The 18,622-nt window shown below is 34.5% G+C and overlaps 1 protein-coding gene across 2 annotated transcripts in view; it reads left to right on the plus strand.

Annotated features, from left to right (window-relative positions):
- BTBD11 (BTB domain containing 11) overlaps positions 1–18,622 on the plus strand; it is a 246,510-nt gene that overhangs the window by 225,387 nt on the left and 2,501 nt on the right. For both annotated transcript variants that reach the window (XM_039363928.1, XM_039363929.1), the window contains 6 exons: positions 406–584; positions 5,932–6,037; positions 10,064–10,166; positions 11,248–11,329; positions 12,904–12,972; positions 13,412–13,525. In XM_039363928.1, coding sequence (XP_039219862.1) covers positions 406–584; positions 5,932–6,037; positions 10,064–10,166; positions 11,248–11,329; positions 12,904–12,972; positions 13,412–13,525 — 653 coding nt within the window. The remainder of the gene's footprint in view (positions 1–405; positions 585–5,931; positions 6,038–10,063; positions 10,167–11,247; positions 11,330–12,903; positions 12,973–13,411; positions 13,526–18,622) is intronic.

Consider the following 18,622-nt stretch of genomic DNA (forward strand, 5'->3'; position numbering starts at 1 on the left):
TTCAGTTTTAGTCCTTCAGGCAAGGTACTTTCAGCTGGGCATTCACTCTCTCCAAACCATTTTCTCTTCACCACTGTTGCTCTGTCTGTCCATCTGACTAGATTTTTGGATTTCAGTGTCTACCATGAAGCCATTGTTACTCCTCCTCCTTGTTCTTTTCACAGGCTGCTTGTTTAACCTGGTAATTGTACTTAAAAGGAAAAGCACACAAAGCCATAGAAATTGGATTCTCCATTTGTGTTATTGGCCCAGAATCAATGCTATTAGGCCTGATAATGATTCTCAGGAAAGAAAATAGATGTAGAATCACATTCATAAGTTAAAGGCCTGCATGTTATAATACTGATTCTGATTTTTTTAAAAATAATCAATGGAAATTCTTGGAATACTTTTTGTTTTAAATAGGTGTTCCATGGACTCTCCATACGTGGTTAGAATCTTTGCGAACTGCTTTTCAGCAACATAGAAGGCCCCTCATCCAGTGCTTGCTAAAAGAATTTAAATCTATCCAGGAGGAAGAATACACTGAAGAACTCGTCACACAAGGATTGCCTTTGATGATTGAAATCTTGAAAGCAAGTAAGGTAGGTGACACTACAGACTTGTCATTTTGCAGCTCAGATAATAATAACTATTTGTAATGGGCTTTTCTGCTTATAAAGCAAATAGCTTGTACAGCAAAACAGAAGCTTTTTACAACTGCAAAGATGCAATTAAGTGTAACAATAAAACTTTCACCAAAATATTGCCATTTAAGGCAATCTTTATAGCAGCAAACCATCAAGTTCTACAATCCAGGGAAAATATTTTCATCAGAAGCAGATTAGACAATGTATTCAAAACACTCTGTCATGCTTTTGTGTTTCAGATTACACTGCCCTATCTGGTTATCCTCTCTCTTCCTCTCCCCTTATTAAGTAACACTTATTTTGTTAGTTACTTTGTGTAAATACACTTTCAAACTGAAATTGCAAATTAGTTTCAAACTGTGATCTGCAATATTGGTGTAGAGGGAAAGCAAACCCAATTGGTTGCCAGTTTGAATGTAATGGGAAACAATTTGTGATAGCAAAAAAAATGAATAATGAAGAGGATCGTACAAGAAGAAAAGTTAGGGGATTCATAGAAACACTGCTCCATGAATGGATTCACATTGAATGCCATCCTATTTGAATATAACAATGGATTATTGAACAATGGATTATTGAACAAACGACTATTGATTGGGATCAACCAAACCCCTGAAAATTAATCCAGCATGTATGACATTTAGTGGGTGTAACCAGATAAGCCTTTTATCATGCAATAACTTGTCAAAATTTCAACCATTATGTGGGATGCAACTGGCATTTCTGTTTGGGAACCTTTGTTTTTTCTTTATTCCAACCTTTTGTGCCTACTATCTTCACATTAAGAATGATAAGAAAGAGAAGACATAACAGCTGCAGGATTTTTGACTAGGGTCCTCCTTCTGAAGACACCACCCTCCCAAATGCACTGTAGAAGGAGGGAATATTATGTATGCTACCTGGAGTTCTACAAAATAAATATGGCAGATAAGTAAAGTAAAAGGATGTATGGATAAAATTGGCAGTTTAAAAAAAACTGAGCTGATGATCTCCATCTACAATAGAAATGAGCCCTGGAAATGTAAATGTACAATTTTTAGGCTATTGTGGGACTGTGAAGTGATATGTGATGCTATTGTGGGTTATATTTATTCTGATTTAATGGAACGATGTGAGGTACCTAGGAGTATTATGTATAAGATAGGCAGCCATATATGTTTTCTAAATAAATAAAAATAAATAAATCTCGTGTTAGAATTCCTTAGAAAAAGAAAGGGATGTATTTAAAGTGAAGACGTTGCAGATGGATTAATCTGATAAGTCAGAAGTTCTTAGTTCTTGGAGTAGATCCATTCATCGCAGTGCAGCAAGGACTGCATGTTGTATTGAATATCACAGATCGTTAAATAGATTTCTTAAAACATTTATTTATAAGAATTCAATTTCTCTTTTCATGGAAAACAACCAGCCCCCAAGCAATGTTCTGCTGGTTAAAAATGAACTGTGTACAGTAAAAGCAATTAATATTAATAATTTGACTACAAATCAAATTCTAAATAATTTGTACAACTTTTAATTATTTTAAAAACTTTTAACTTCCAGACTGGAGTATTACATCAGACCTGGAAGATATAGCAGTCTATATCACTGTGGTTTAATTCCTTAAAAGGAAAATAATAATAACTGAAATGCATATTTGGTTTCCTAGTATTATTTTGATAAAATATGCCCTTTGAAATATAAAACAGTATGATAATGAAACATGCATTATTTAGAGGAATAAAAGATTTTGGTTGTTAATACACAAATGCTGTTTCAAGGAAATATCCCATCTATTTTAGAAAGTACCGTGGTGGAGATTTGTTATAATTTGAAATTAAATAAACTTTTATCTAGATTATTCTGTCTCCATCTCTCTCATCCAGACAGATTTTTTATGGTCTAGTGACTATTGTAACTTATATATTACTTGTCATCAATGTCAGTACTTCTGTATCTAAACAGTTCAGAAAATCCAGGAGCTACAATCTTCATAAATGTGCATCTTGCATTCTCCATATGAGAGACAAACATCAGGTACACTAGTGTGGCATGGCAATATATTCATAATTAACCAGTGTCACATAAAATGATTGATTAGCATGGTGTTGTCTAGAAACTAACCTTGGATTTGATGGATTTGCATTTAAATCCTTACAAATGATTCCTCCTAAAACATAGTTCATCAATGACCCTTCTGTTTTGTTTTGTTTTTTACGAAAAGGAAATATTCACTGAAATTTCCCAAAGAACCAAGAAGTATTGATTCTGTATCTTGTATGCCCTCTTTTGATCTGAGACCCATAAACATTTTCCTGGGCCTGAATTTTTGAGGCACCAATTAAAAAAAAACTTTTTAAACTGAAGTCTTGGCATTATTCCCAGTAACTGAAAAACATTTTATCTATCTCATTTGATTAATGGTATTCTCTTTGGCAGGGTATAATTTAGTTTTGTCAAAATAAAAACCTATTTCCTCAAAGTTGACATTGCCTCTGGCTGTTCTCTTCAACATCTTAGATTCCCTGCTTTACATATATTGACTGGTATTAATGATGTATTGAATTTAAAATCTTCTGATAGAGGTCTCTCAAAGCATTATTTAATCATGAAACACTGATACTGGAGATTTTCCCCAAAGACAGTTTAACAAGTTTGTGGCAGTCCTCCTTTTTGTGTTAACAATACCATAAGTTCAGTCCTTTGAGACAGAACAGTCTGAATAATATCTACTGGAAATCTAACTTATTAATTTTATGGCATAATAACAGAATCTTGAAAGCCTGACAGAGATTCTTTTTCTTCATCTTATACCAATGAGAGTCAAGGTAGGGCAAACTTGAATTTCTGGCTTAATCCCCCCTCACTTCCATGTTCTAAACTTATATTTTTGTAAAAGCTGTTGAAATCTTTCTTCAAGGCCACCTTCATACTCCTCTGGATGCGGCTGGAAGAAGATGATAATCACATTTGTGTGGCTTATGACAAACTGAAACTCCTAGAATATAGTTATCTTTTAATCAGTAATCTCCCTTTCCCAGTTTGTTTTTAATTCACATATGGATGGATTTCTCAGAGACAGGAAGAAAAAAAAAATGCATGTCTCATTACAATACATAATGCAGTTGTCTTATAAAAACTCAGCAATTGCTCAAAGATTGAAAGCATGTTCATCTGAACAATATTTAAAAAGGTTCTACTGATATCATCACCATCTTCATCATCATTCTTTCATCCATTCATTTTAATATTAGATGGCTCATATTAGTTTACAACCTGTCTTTCTGCCCATTTTTGAAGAAATTAATTTAGTCTTGACAAAAATAAAATATATTTTTATCTCATCAATTTATGGTCACCAAAACTTAAAAAAAACTGAAAAGCAATTTGCTTTGAATGACAGTGGCTGTCTATATTGTTAGATAGGACAAAAGTAGAATGAAAACTATAATTTGATTATTTGGGTTGGTTATTGCATCTGGATTCTAGCCTTGCAGTAAAAATGCCTGATTTATAGACCAGAAGCTTCCAAGTTCATAACTTCAATGGACTATTCAGCATTATAGAGTTATTTTCATCCATCTTGCTGCAGCCGTTGTTCCTTCCTCTACTAATCCAGTTGATTATTTGAAATCACTGGCTACAATAACATATACCTAAAATGCATTTAATAGCTTAGTATATCAGAAGAACATCTACCTAGTCTTTTGACAGTGTCACTCATTATATTCTCTTTAATAAGATGGTAAAACATGCACTATACTACTATTAGATGAGCTCGCAATAGACCACATGACCTCACTGAAAGACTGCTTGTTAATTGCTCAATTTCAACTCGGACAGCAGTATTGTACGGAGTGTTGTAGAGTTCTGTTTGAGGCCTTGTGCTATTTAGTAATTTTATTGAGGAAGTTTGAGAGAATGCTTTTCAAGTTTGCAGACGATGCAAAGCTGGCAAGGATGAAGAAAGAAGAGAGGGAAAAATGAAAAAAGATGTAGACAGGCTTGAGTGATAAATTGAAATGAATAGGATGAAATTTATCACAGAGAAATGTAAAGGTCTGCGAGTAGAAAGCATTAAAGGTAGGAGGAGAAAAGGATAAGAGAAACTTAGCTTGGCAATTTAACATGTAAAAAAGACAGATGTCTTTGTTAACTATAAGTTAGTCATGAGTCCAGGGTATGATGCAGCTATTGGGGGGGGGGGAGTCAAATGCTATCATGGTGTGCAAGGAACATACATTCCAGATCATGAGAAATAATACTCTCTGTCCTGATTATACCCCACTTGGAATACAGTGAGAGGGAGGGAGAGAGGGAGGGAGGGAGGGAGGGAGATTTCAGAGGAGCGTCATCATGATGGGAAGGAATCAGGAAAGCAATTCTTATGAAGAATGGTTAAAAGAACTGGGTATATTTAACCTAGAGAACAGATGATAAGAAGAGATATGAAAGCTTTCAAATATCTGAAGAATTGTCCATTAGAAGCAGGAACAAACTTATGTATTGTCCCAGAGGTTAAAATCGGTACCAGTGGGTTAAAACTGATGAGGAATAGATTAAGCTATATTATCAAGGAAAATCTCTTGACTGTACGACCTGTGAACTAGTGAAACAGGCTACCAGATGAACTGGTACCAGTTTCTTAACCAAATGCATATTTTCCTGGGGTTATGCTGCAGCAGTGGAGGAGAGAGACAGAATCCTGGGAGAAGACACAGCTGTGATACACGAATGTCCTCATATGCTTCACAGTACAGTTTTTCCTAGCAATTTGAAGTATGGCATAGCACTTTTGTGTCTCTCCTATGCAGCCATCCTTCAGTGCCTGATGCATGGATATATGCTGTTAATCCCCTTTTTACTAGAGTTGCCAGAAAATGAACACATATATTTACAGTTCTATTGAGCTGTGAAGTTGGGTTAATTTCCTCTGAATTCTCAGCTGAAAGGCATAAAAACAGATTTGCATTATGTGGTTTTATCGGAGTATCATTCTGCCTGATGAGAGGCATAATTACCTATAGCAGTGGTTCTCAACCTGTGGTCCACCCCTGGGGAGAACACAATGTCATCACAGGGAGGTCACAAAAGATTGAGGAAATGTTATGATTTAATCTTGAGTTAAGTCTTGGTGGTCCGTGGCCATGGTCTGTGGCCATGGAAGATATTTAAAGGGGGTCTGTTGTGAAGAAAAGGTTAAGAACCTTAGTAAGTCAATATCTGCTCACATTTTTAGATCCTCAGCAATGTATAATATTCATCATTTCCTGTGAGTAAACCATAAAACATTTGTGTTTATTTTACTGCATTTTTGTTTCAGAATGAAGTGATTAGTCAACAACTGGCTGTCATTTTCACTCATTGCTATGGACCTTACCCTATTCCCAAGCTTACTGAAATCAAACGCAAGCAGACATCTCGTTTAGGTAAGTGTGCTGCCTGGGATCTTTGGTTTTACAAAAAAAGAAAGAAAGAAAGTCAGCAGATGAAAACAAGCAATATACTATTCAATATAACCACTGGAAAGCTCAACATCACTATTTTTCCTTCCTCCCTTTCCATTTCCCAATCAAATCCCAGTCATTTATTTCACCAATTTTCTACTTTGGAATATGGGTAGACTTTAATAATGATTTTATGATGATTTTTTTCCTAGAGATCAAACTAAGAGACCACACATCATTTACGCTGTTTAGCAGAACTTACATTCACAACAGTGATATGCTGACAGTTCTGTTTGGGTTTAGCAGCTTCCTTTTTCTTTAGGGTAGTTTAATATGTAACAAACAATTTGGACATATGAAAATAGAAGGCATCTGAAGCAGTTGGTATATTAGGTAGCCCAAATGGAAGGCATGTGAAGCAGTTTGGAAACTTCATCTATATTATTTTAAATTTCTGCAATATACAGGTAGTCCTTGACTGAGCACCATTTGTTTAGCGATTGTTTGAAGCTACAACAGCACTGAAAAAAGTAACTTATGATTGTTTTTCACACTTATGACTGTTGTAGCATCCCCATGGTCACATGATCAGAATTGGACTCTTGGCAACTGGCTCATATTTATGATGGTTGAAGTGTCCCATGGTCATGTGATCAACTTTTGGGACCTTCTGACAAGTAAAGTCAATGGGGAAACCAGATTCGTTAAAGACTGCATGATTCACTTCTGTAAAATGGGGCAAAAACTCATTTAAAAACTATCTCACTTGGCAACAGAAGTTTTAGGCTCAATTGTGTTCATAAATCAAGGACTATCTGCATTTTCCAGATTTATTGTTTTATTATTATTAATTTCTCTAACTTTGTATCTTCTATAAGCCAAGACCAGCATGATCACTGTTATTGAAGCTGGAAACAAATTGTATTAAAAGAGATCTGGTGTTTAGATATAAACAAGAATACTGACAAATAAAAAAATAAACCGTGGCTTATATATTGATGTAAAATATATAACCCCACCCAACTCCTTTCCCCAGACTTTGGCAGTTCATAATCCTTCTTGCAAGAAAAATAAAATAATATATAACATTCAATTTTATTATTTAGCATATGGCAACCTTGAATATAAAAATACAGTACTCCAAAATTTATCACTGTACTCAAAAATGTTGCAAAGTGCAACTGTCCATTTGAGCCTTTAGACAAAGCAAATAAATTGTTTTATTTTTTAAAATACATATTTTATTAATTTTCTAATTTTACAATCATAAGTACTTAATAAACAATGTGTTGTCTAGGAAGCAGGAGGTGGAGGGGCAGCTGGGGGTTTAGAGCTGCCTTGGCTGCTCACTAGCAGACCGACGAGGCAGCGGATGTCACGCACCAGCTAATGTGTTGTCTGGGTTTATTAGTAATTCAGTGGTACATACTAACTTTTTCAGTCTAGTTCCAATACTACACCATCCAGTGCTTCCTTGGTCCTTTCTTTTTCCAGTGGTATGTATTTTTCCACACTGGGCAAATATAATTCTTGTTATTGTTAATACGTATACAATTAAATATAGACATCTTCATTACATTTTCCTGGTATTATACATATCGATAGTGTCAGTTTATTATATCTTTTCTAGCCAGAACATATCTCAATTGCATTTGCACTTAAAATCCATTTGTTCAATCAATATCCTGTTTTTCCCACTTTTTAAAAATTTTAATTTTCCATCAATGTTCAAAATATCTCTATCGCTTATAATTTTCTCATAATAAATTATATTTGGGTAACCAAAAGATTCCCTTATTCAAACCCTTTTAGCATTTTCATATTTCCCATCTCATAACAAAATATAATATTCTAATTACAAATCCTATCCTTCTAATTATAATAATACTTTTATTTCTAAAAGTTATCTATTTTCTTAACCATATTCAAACATCTGTTTAATAGTATAATATCCCATCTAATGGGTCAAAACCTCTATTTTCTTCAGTCTTACTCTAGCTTTCTTCCTTTGCCAATTAATTTTCAAAGTCAGTGCATTTGAATCATCAAGTAATTCTTCCTCTGTTTTTGTATATATTGTTTGGAATGAGGAAGAAAATTTGATTGAAGTATTTTTGGAAGAACGCTCAACCCATTTATATTCATTAAATAGCCTCTGTCCTTCTCCTTCAGCTTTTCTTTTCATTTCTTGTTTGTCGATATTCAGCATTTCTCCTAACAGCTTTATCATCCATTCAAATCAGATTTTCTTCCTTATCCTCAAATATCTTGACAAGTAAGATATCTTTTCCATTTCTGGTGTTATCACTGCACCTTCTAATTTTTCATTTGTCTATATCTGTCTGTTAATTCATTCCTTTAGGTTCTCCATCATTGGATCCGTTTTTTCTAATTTTCCTTCTGTTTTCTGGGTTACTAGTTCCTTCTTTGTAGTCATTGTCTGGATTTGTAAGTTTAGGTTAGGAAATTGTTCTTTTATCTCATTTGCATTATTTTTAGTCTCATCATGAAATAAAACAATTGTCTCTTGGATTGATTTCAACATAAAAAGAATGTCTTTATGAGACTCATTAACATTTTCTAGTTGGTATATCAAGCTGGGGGCTTTGGAGACAAGTATTAAAGTTTTTTTACCATTTGAGGCTAAGTATGAAATACCCATTTTGTTTTTGTATGTAGTCTTTATAGTCCACTAGGGTCCCCAATACAGATAAGCAGCCCAAAAGGTTTTTTTTTTCCTTTTCCCAGCTGCAGTCTGCAAAAGTGAAAGTTTCCAGGAACAACAAAGAGTCTTATCTAAGTCTGGGCTTCCAGCCAAGTTTCCTTTAAGCATAATAAATTGTAGTACCATGATTCACCACTAGATGTCATTGACACTGTCTTCCAGCTTTCCAAATTCAAGCCTATTTTACAGACTTTCAAATATCTTTTTAAAAAAAGTCTCAAAGGTATTTTTAGTCCCCAAATTTAAAAGCCATATATCTGTATTAATTCCAAATTGATAGTTTTCTCTATTTCCCCCCAAAACAATTAATTTGCTGCTTTTCTTTTCCTGAGGGAGCGGGGCAAAAACTTCCCTTCTCACTCTCATTGGGGAGGATTCTTTGCTTTGGGCATTCTTTTTTCCAGGAGAGTAGTATTAAGGTCATAAAAACTCACCCAGTTCCATCCACATTGCTCAAAAATTGCTAGTTAGTGCTTATCTTTGGTTGTCAGCAGCTTCTGACTGGCCACATAAATGTAACCAGTCTTTCTCCCCCCAGTTTGGAGGGCTTCCTCAGATCCAGCAAAAGGGCCGCCCCCCCCACGTGATCGACGAGGGTCCCCTCTTTCTTTGCTGTCTCTCTGGGGCGACTTTGACCCTTTTTAGGGTCCCCAGCGGGGCGAAATCGAACATGGGAGCCCCGTTTTCCTGCACCGTCACACCATGATGCCTAACCGGAAGCAAGAAATTGTTTTCTTAATACTGGCCTTGGATGTCCTATAAAGATAGCAAACAATTATTTTTATATTTTTATTTCCTAGGAAAGATGCTTGTGGGATTGTCTTCCCAAGATAGTACAATAATTTGATTAATTGGGGTGCTACAGATGGACTTGGAAATGGGGCATCATTTCTCCTTCTGTCTTAGGCAGCACAAGTATCTTAGATTGCTCTGAAGCATGTCTGTTACCTTTAAAAATAGTTTTAGAATCTCTCTCAGTGGCTGGGGATGCATTTTGGATGACAATATTTCAGTATATGCCCTATGAAAAACTTCCTGCTTGAGCAGGGGGTTGGACTAGAAAACCTCCAAGTCCCTTCCGACCCTATTATTTTATGTTCTATGTTCTTCAAAATAACTTCAAGAGTGTACTCATCTTAAATTACACTCTTTTATAATGAGGACCAAATATATTGGTGTTTTAATTTACTCCAATTAAAATGTCTTTCTCTTGTTTTTTGTTTGCTTTTTTCTTTGGAGTGGGTTTTTTTTTTAAATTAATCTGTGTTTTTTTGTCATTTCAGATCCTCATTTTCTCAACAATAAAGAGATGTCAGATGTTACATTCCTTGTGGAAGGAAGACCATTTTATGCACACAGAGTATTACTATTTACTGCATCCCCTAGGTATTTATACATATTATAGATGAATATGGTATAAATAATTATACATATTATAGATGAATATGGCATAAATTTGGTTTTAGCATTTTGGATTACAAAAGGCAGGCAGATTTATGAGTTACCCAAGAGGAATTTGCAATTAAGTTTATATTTCTTCATTCGCTGAAGAAATTGCTGGCTGAAAAGTGTGGTAGAATCCAGAAAGAGACATGAAAAGCATAAGGAGAAAGAATACAAACTCAATCAGGACTGTATTCATCAGTCAAAAATATATTTCTGCTCTAATGCTAAAGTCTTACTCTAAAAGTCACTATTAACAATACATCTCCAGATTAAAGTTGGAGAAATATGTTTGCCATTATGAATGTAGAGTCATTGTGGTATGTATGATTAGACACTAGTTTTCCTACTAGCTTTGAAGCTGAATAAAGGTAGACCTTCCTGGACAGTACTCCAGCAATCCCCATCACAACTGGAAGAATAATATCATTTTTTTTACAATTATATAAGGTATTGGGAGCCAAACATAATGTTTCCTCTTTGCCAAGGCCTTTTCTTCTCTAAAGTGGAAAGGTGGGTTGGCTGTTGCTGAAGACACTTGAGATGACCTCAAGAAGCTATTGCTAATTACTGTTCTCTTACCCTTCTCTGAAACACTTCAGTTCTTCTTCTTAAAAAGGGTGGTGGAAGTGAAGAAATTAGATATTTCTTTAATATCTAATTTAGCCTTTCTGAGTCTTCTGCCTTCAAAATGAGATGCCAGAATTACTACTTAGCACAAAAACTGACTATTTGAACAAGGTTGGCTAGTAGAACTGGTGATCTGGCATTCCGAAATTCAGCAGTTCATAGCTTTGGCTGCTACTGACAGACCCTGGAGCATGTCTTTTCTACATTAAAAAATGTAGAGTAAATGAGTCTTCAATAGAAGTATTGTCCTTGTATGTGAACTTTATACCATGCGATTGCAAAGGCTAGTTTTTACCTCAAAACTTTTTTTTTCCTTTTCTTTGGGTTGGTATATTTTTTTACAAATTTACAAATTCTCTTGAAATAGCAAATATATTTGGATGTTTCTGTGTAGGTTTAAAGCCTTGTTGTCCAGCAAACCCGCATCTGATAGCACTTTCATTGAGATCAGCTATGTGAAGTATCCCATTTTCCAGGTAATGTGAAGAAATCTCAATATAAATAATAGAACAAGAGAAATTTCCTGAAATATGGACTCTAATTACTGTTTTCAGCTTTGTTATTAATTGGAACCAAACTACATACGAATGACATTGATCTACTTTATGGCCTGGTCATAGAATTAAATATTTTAACATTTATATAGAATGGTAATCAGGTTTAAAAAGTGAAATTTATTTATTTATGAGACTTATATACCACTTTAAGTGCAAGCACTCTCTAAGCGGTGTACACCAGTAAGCAATGTATATATATATTTACATTGCTCCCAACAATCTGGGTCCTCATTTTACCTACCCCGGAAGGATGGAAGGCTGAGTCAACCTTGAGCCGGTGAGATTATTAGCAAAGTTTGAAATCTGAGGTCAGTTAGATAAATTTTGTTTCTTTGATTGTTTGACTTTTATCAGACCTTAATTATTTTGCAAATAGCTCAAGGCAGGGAACTTACACAACACCTCTTCATTGTCCTCCTATTTCCCCCACAAAAACAATCTTGTGAGGTGGGTTAGGCTAAGAGAGAGTGACTAACCCAAAGTCATCCAGCCATTGTTTCATGCCTAAGGCAAGACTAGAACTGACACTCTCCTAGTTTCTACACCAACAGCTTAAACTCTACACCAAACTGCTGTCCACCATAAATGCTTCTAAAGAATTTCTTAAGTATCTGGGGGTCCATCTATCCCATCAGGAATATATCTGAATGTTAAGAAACCCAAGAAAGGCTCTTTTGAACATATCTTCTACCTTTTTCCCTATTGCTTTCAGGCCTTCTCTCATAAGCTGCATTTGGTTCTCACTCAGCCAGTAGTTCAAAACCATATAAAGATACAACTCTTTCACAGACGTTTAATTCTTGATTGATTTTATGCCACTTCTAGTGTTTATTTCAATTTATGTTTTTAGTTTTTATATTTTGCTTTTTAAATTTGTTTGGCTGCCTTTAGCAGTAATAAATCAATCAAATGAACATTTTATGTCAGAAGTGAGCTCCTTCAATTACTGATATTACACATTTCTTTTTTAATTTCTTATATTGAGGTTTCAGCAGTATGAATAATTAAGTGTTCCTTAATTATTTTGAAAGAGGTGTCTTAAAGAAAAGTTGCCAGGTTTAGCTTGCCTTTGGTAGGAGCATGACTGGCAGAGATTTACCAGGTGAAGGCTTCCCTTGTGTTGCATTTGCATACTATAGTGAATTTTTTTCTTGCCCTGCTTTTACATATCAAATTTCTTCCCACAAAACTGCTGCTAAATAGAGAATATGAGCTCTCTTAAGAGGAAAATTAGTTGTTAATTCCATAGTTGCAGCCAGTAGTTTTCTTTATCAAGAATCCCTGAGTGAAAATAACAGAAACAAGAACTACTCACCAGGCATAAAGAGATAAGGGCTGTCTTTTCAATATATCCTAGAATGTATTAATACTATTTCATTCTTTTCTGTTTTCCATTTTGGAATAACATTGCTTTATCATTTTTCTCTTAGTGTTCAACAACGTCAAAAACAAATGTATTTTTGTAATTTATGGATTTTTTTTTGTGGTTTCAGCTTATTATGCAGTATCTCTATTGTGGAGGTTCAGAGTCTCTTCTCATTAAAAACAATGAAGTGATGGAGGTAAGGGGCATCTTATATTAAAAACTGCTATTATTATTGCATATGCTAAATTACTAGATTTGGCTGAATGAAAATATTTGGAACTGACATCAATGATAAATTAATTGAATTGATTTAGCTGCCTGGAGTTTGATGAAGTGGGCATCCGTGTAAATGTGATCAATAAATTAATAAAAATCTTTCCTGCATGTGGAATTTTTTTGACCCATAGATTTTTTTTATTTGTAAAGTGCTGTAAAAGCATGCAATTACATTCCCTGGAGAAAAGAAAAAAATGAATAAAATAGCACCCATAGTTTTCAGTTTCATTAGATACTATTTGAAATACTACAATATGTACAAAGACAGACCAAGAAGATGAAAAAGAAATATTCCTTTCGGTGCCCACAAAAATGGTTACCCTCCCCAAACCTGTAATAATCTTTTTCTCATTTTTCAGCTCCTATCTGCTGCTAAATTTTTCCAGCTTGAAGCATTGCAACGTCACTGTGAGATCATCTGTGCAAAAAGTATCAACACAGAAAATTGTGTGGATATTTATAATCATGCCAAGGTAACCCAATATTATTGCTCATATATATTCATTGGTGCAAGTATCCACGCTCAGCCTCAGCAGAAAATATCCTTGGACAGATGTCAAAATCTAATTGTTGCAATCCTGGCCTAATTTTTGCCGCTGCTTTGTTGCATCTTCCTGTGCCATTACAGTGAGAAATTGCATTGGCAGGTCCAGTTGTAAAAATTCTTCCCATCCTTCCCAAAGGTGTTCTCCTGGACAATTGATAATGATAGTGGGGCTTACACAGATGGGGAATTATTGGAAAAAAATAGCAGTAGGACAAGACTCACTCTAGCTATATATGACATGGCTATTAATATTGTGTATATCATAATGCATAGGAATTTAGCCTGTTTAATCCTGAAGAAATACAGGGCTACGATTACAGTTAGGATTAGTATTCTGTACAGATAAGCTTGCTGCTGACTTTATGCAGTTGTGATTGCTCTTTGAAAAGTAACACTAAAATTGGGAAACAAACAATGTAACTATCAAACTGCATGTCCATTGCACTATTCTTTTTGAGGTATAGTAGTGAGTGGCAGGGTTGAATCTATAGAGTGAAAGGGTGTAACTTCAAAGCCCATCTCCCAGAAAACCTTGGATTTATACACTGTGTGTGGCCCACCTTCTACCAGCCTGTTGTAGTTTACCACTGCCACCACCTGTCTCCCTTGGGGAATGCCTTTATCTGGTGCCCTCCTAATCCCAATCTGTAAAACAGATATCTTGCCTTCAAGCAAAGAGCAGGAACAAAAGATGATAAAAAGGAATTCTATAGGGCCACTTCCTATCTGTTTTAGTTTTCAAGTTTGTGACTAGAAAAAACAGTCCCTGCTTCTTTGAAGAATTAAATAATTTCACAAGTCAAAAATCAATTAAACATAAGGAAAAAAGAAACATAAAACATTCATAACTTTAGGCATTTATATGCAGAGACAATCGGCATCAGGAAAAATAAAAACACAGTGATGCTAAAATTACAAACAGCGTTTTATACACTTTCCCACAAAAAAAGAGAGCAAAAGGGATAAGATTCTAGACAGATAACAAGATAGCATTGATCCACTAATACAATGGCAGTATTTCTAATGGAAAGAACTGCCCATTTTGATCAGTGATATAAGGATTGAACTTGTGTAGTGACACTAATGATCAGATTACCCATAACCCTTGAACACATATAGAACAAAAAAATTAAAACTTAGTATCTCAACTAGCTGACTCCTATCCCTCTAACAAACAAACTCCAGAACACCTCTACAAGTGTTAACACTTATTAAACCAAAGAAATAAAATACATGATTTTTTTTAAAAAAAGAAATATTGTTAAATCAAGTATAGAACACCACCACTCACATTCTGATAGGAAGCAAACGATTGTGTTTTCACCATATTGATACACCTGGTCATATATTGCCTTTTCTTTAAACTACTCATCTTCCCCTTTTTAAGCATCTCATCAACTAATTCAGTCTTCCCCTTTCTCTCAACCCTTATATATTTATTTTACGGTTCTGTCCTCATTCATTTTCTTCACATGATCAAACAACCTTAGGGTACTATTTTCATACTAGTCTATCAATTTGGTTTCATTTGTTCTTAATTCCATATCTCTTCTTCAGTAATCCATTTGTACTTACTTAGAGAGGGCTGTAAAACAGCAGCCCCCAACCTTTTGGGCACCAGTGACTGGTTCTGTGGAGAGAGGTTTTTTTGTGGACCGGCGGGAGCATGGTTTCCTGTGCTACCTGCATCCTGTGGATGGGGCTTTGCTTGTTTGCGTGGCCCGGTTTCTGGCATGCCACCAGCACCAGGGGTTGGGGATCCTTGCTGTAAATCACTGTGAAGCGGTATATAAATCTAAGCGCTATTGCTATTTTCTTTTCCCCAGGACACTCTTATTTTCATTTTCATATAAGACAGTTTGACAGTAACATGCTCCTCTACAGAGATATTGTTGCTTCGATCAAACAGACTAGATACTACCCACTATTTTTCTAGCAATGTTCATCTTAATGTTTTTCCATTTTCCCTGCTTTAGTAAAGTTTCTGTCAAGGTATGCCAATTGAAAACTATACAGATTTTTGATAAAACATTATTTACTGTATCTATATGTGGCAATTGTCCATTTTCTCTGCTAAACAAGGTTTGTGCTTTTTGTTGCATCATTTTCATCATTATTATTGTAGTTGTTACACAATCAACTAGATGTTCAGACTGGATCTGCTGTTTTTAATCTATCTATTGAGTTGTTTCCAAAGACCTGGGATATGCAAATGTTGATACTTGATAATGTTAGAGCACGGGTGTCAAACTCGCCACATCACGTGATGAGTTGCGACATATCGTGACTCTTTTTGCATTGCCGGCAATGTGGTGGGCGCAGCTTTGGTATGATGAAACCGGCCCATGGGCTGGCAGTTTAACACCCCTGTGTTAGCGGTATTGTCCCAGGATGTAAGCTGTTCCAAACAAAGTTGACTTTTGCAACTAATTGTCAATGCCAATGATGTTCAAATAGTGCTCTACTTGTTTTGCGATTGCACCCAAGATGCTATCACTATTAGTACTATCTTTGCTTTCTTTTGCCACAATTGTATTATTTTTATTTTCAGGCTTTGTATTTTGTTATCTTCTCCAGTTCTTTCTCTTCTATTCTGGCTTCAGGTTCTGCCAGTCCCCTATCCAAATGATGCAACAAATACTTTTTTGACAATTAAGTATGCGATGTTATATGGCAGGTGCCTATCTGTTTGAATTCTAAAGTCCCGGAACACTTTAGCTTGTTCATTTTCTTTTTTTATTTATTTATTTATTTTATTTTTTTTTATTGAAATTTTTTTAGAATTTTACAAAAACAAAACAAACCTTCCCCAACCCTCCCAGTCCCTCCCCCGACCTTCCCAGAGCTGAATACAGGCTTAATTGAAATTTCTTCAAAAAATCTTTAAAAAGATATAAACCATAAATAAATCTAAATACATTAATTGAACAAATTATAAAATAATTAACAATAATATATATATATATAGAAAAACATAAATACCAAAAGAAAAATGCTTTTAATAAAAAAAGAAAAAAGAAAAATATAAAAGAAAATATAATAAAAATAAAAAATAAAAATAAAAAAGAATAAAGTCTATAAAATATTTTAAATTTTAAATATAAGTTATTGAAAAACTAAATAATATTTTTTTATATCCAACTTATATTGTATAAAATTTATCCATCTTTTCCATACCAAAAGGTACTTCTCTTGCGATTGATCCTTCAAAAAAGCCGAAATCTTTGCCATTTCCTCCAAATAAGAAACTTTAAAAAACCACTCTTGCAAAGTAGGCAAAGATTCCTTCTTCCAACATTGCTCTACTAACAACCTTGCGGCTGTAATTAAATTTAACATCAACATGGTCTCTTTAGTATCACAATCAATAATAATACCTAACAAGAACAATTGTGGGGTAAATTTTACCCTCCTTCTAAAAATTCTTTGAATATTCCACCATATCTTAATCCAAAAAGCTTTTATATTTTTATACGACCACCAGATATGATAATAAGTAGCATCCAAACATCCGCATCTCCAACATTTAGGCTGTAAGTCATGGTACATGCGAGACATTTTTTGTGGATCAAGGTGCCATCTATAAAACATTTTGTAAAAATTCTCCCTTAAGTTTTGGGCTTGTGTAAATTTGACATTCCTCACCCAAATAATTTCCCAGGTATCTAGTAGAACTGGTTCACCAAAATTTTATGCCCATTTAATCATACATTCTTTGACTAATTCTGCTTCTGAATCCAATTCTACTAACACCCCATAAATTCTCTTAATGTGAGTTCGTCTTTGATCTTTTATTTGTTTTAACAAGTTTTCATCTTCTCTAAGCAAGCCCACATTACGATCTATCTTCCACCTATCCACTATTTGTCTATACTGAAACCATGAGTAAATAATATTTTCTTGTGTTAAATCTTCCAAAGATTTTAACTGCCAATTTTTACCATCCCATCTAAGTAATTGTGCGTAAGAAACACTATCCATCTTAACTCCTCTCCTTATCCCTTCTATCGCATGCCATGGTATAGCCCATAATGGAATTTTAAAATCACTTCTATAATATTTCCTCCAAACCCGAAGTAAAGAAATCCTTATAATATGAGATTTAAAAACCCTATCGACCTTTTTATTAAAAATTAAATAGGCATGCCATCCAAAAAGTAAATCCCAACCCTCCAAGAGGAGTATTTCTACATTTGTTAAATTAACCCAATCACTTATTAATGTTAAAACCACAGCCTCATAATACAATTTCAAATTCGGTACCTTGAGTCCACCTCTCTCGCGAATATCTTGTATAATTTTAAGTTTTACTCTTGGTTTTTTCCCCGCCCAGATAAATTTATTAATACCTTTCTGCCATTCATCTAAATTAACCTCATTCTTTAAAATAGGTATCATTTGAAATAAAAAAAGAAACTTTGGCAAAACATTCATTTTAATCGCCTCAATTCTTCCCAAAAGAGATAATTGCAACTTCTCCCAATTTTTCAAATCTCTTTGTATATTGACCTACAACCTTTCATAATTATTTTTATACAATTTTGCATTAGAAACAGATAAAATAACCCCCAAGTATCTCACCTTATTAACAACCTCAAAATCTGTCAGGTTAACCAAAATCTGCTTATCCAGATTAGTCATATTTCTGGGCAATATTTTAGTCTTATTATTATTAATTTTAAAACCCGAAACCCGTCCGTATTGATGTATCAATTGTAGTAGTTCTATTACAGAATAAATAGGTTGGGATAAGGTAACCACCAAGTCATCCGCGAAGGCCCTTAATTTATATTCTTTTTTATTAACTTCTATCCCTTTTATTTGCTGTGATTCTCGAATTTTAATCAGCAATATTTCCAAAGTTAAAACAAACAGCAACGGTGACAGTGGACAACCCTGTCTAGTCCCCTTCTCTATTGTAAACACCTCTGATAAACCCCCATTAACTATAAGTTGTGCCGTTTGTTTTTGGTAAATAATACCAAGAGCTTGTAAAATTTTTTCTCCAAAATTCATTTTCTCA

Source organism: Crotalus tigris, unplaced genomic scaffold, assembly GCF_016545835.1.
Source record: "Crotalus tigris isolate CLP2741 ecotype Arizona unplaced genomic scaffold, ASM1654583v1 scf7180000019630.4133010339:1179603, whole genome shotgun sequence".
Lineage (NCBI taxonomy): Eukaryota > Metazoa > Chordata > Lepidosauria > Squamata > Viperidae > Crotalus > Crotalus tigris.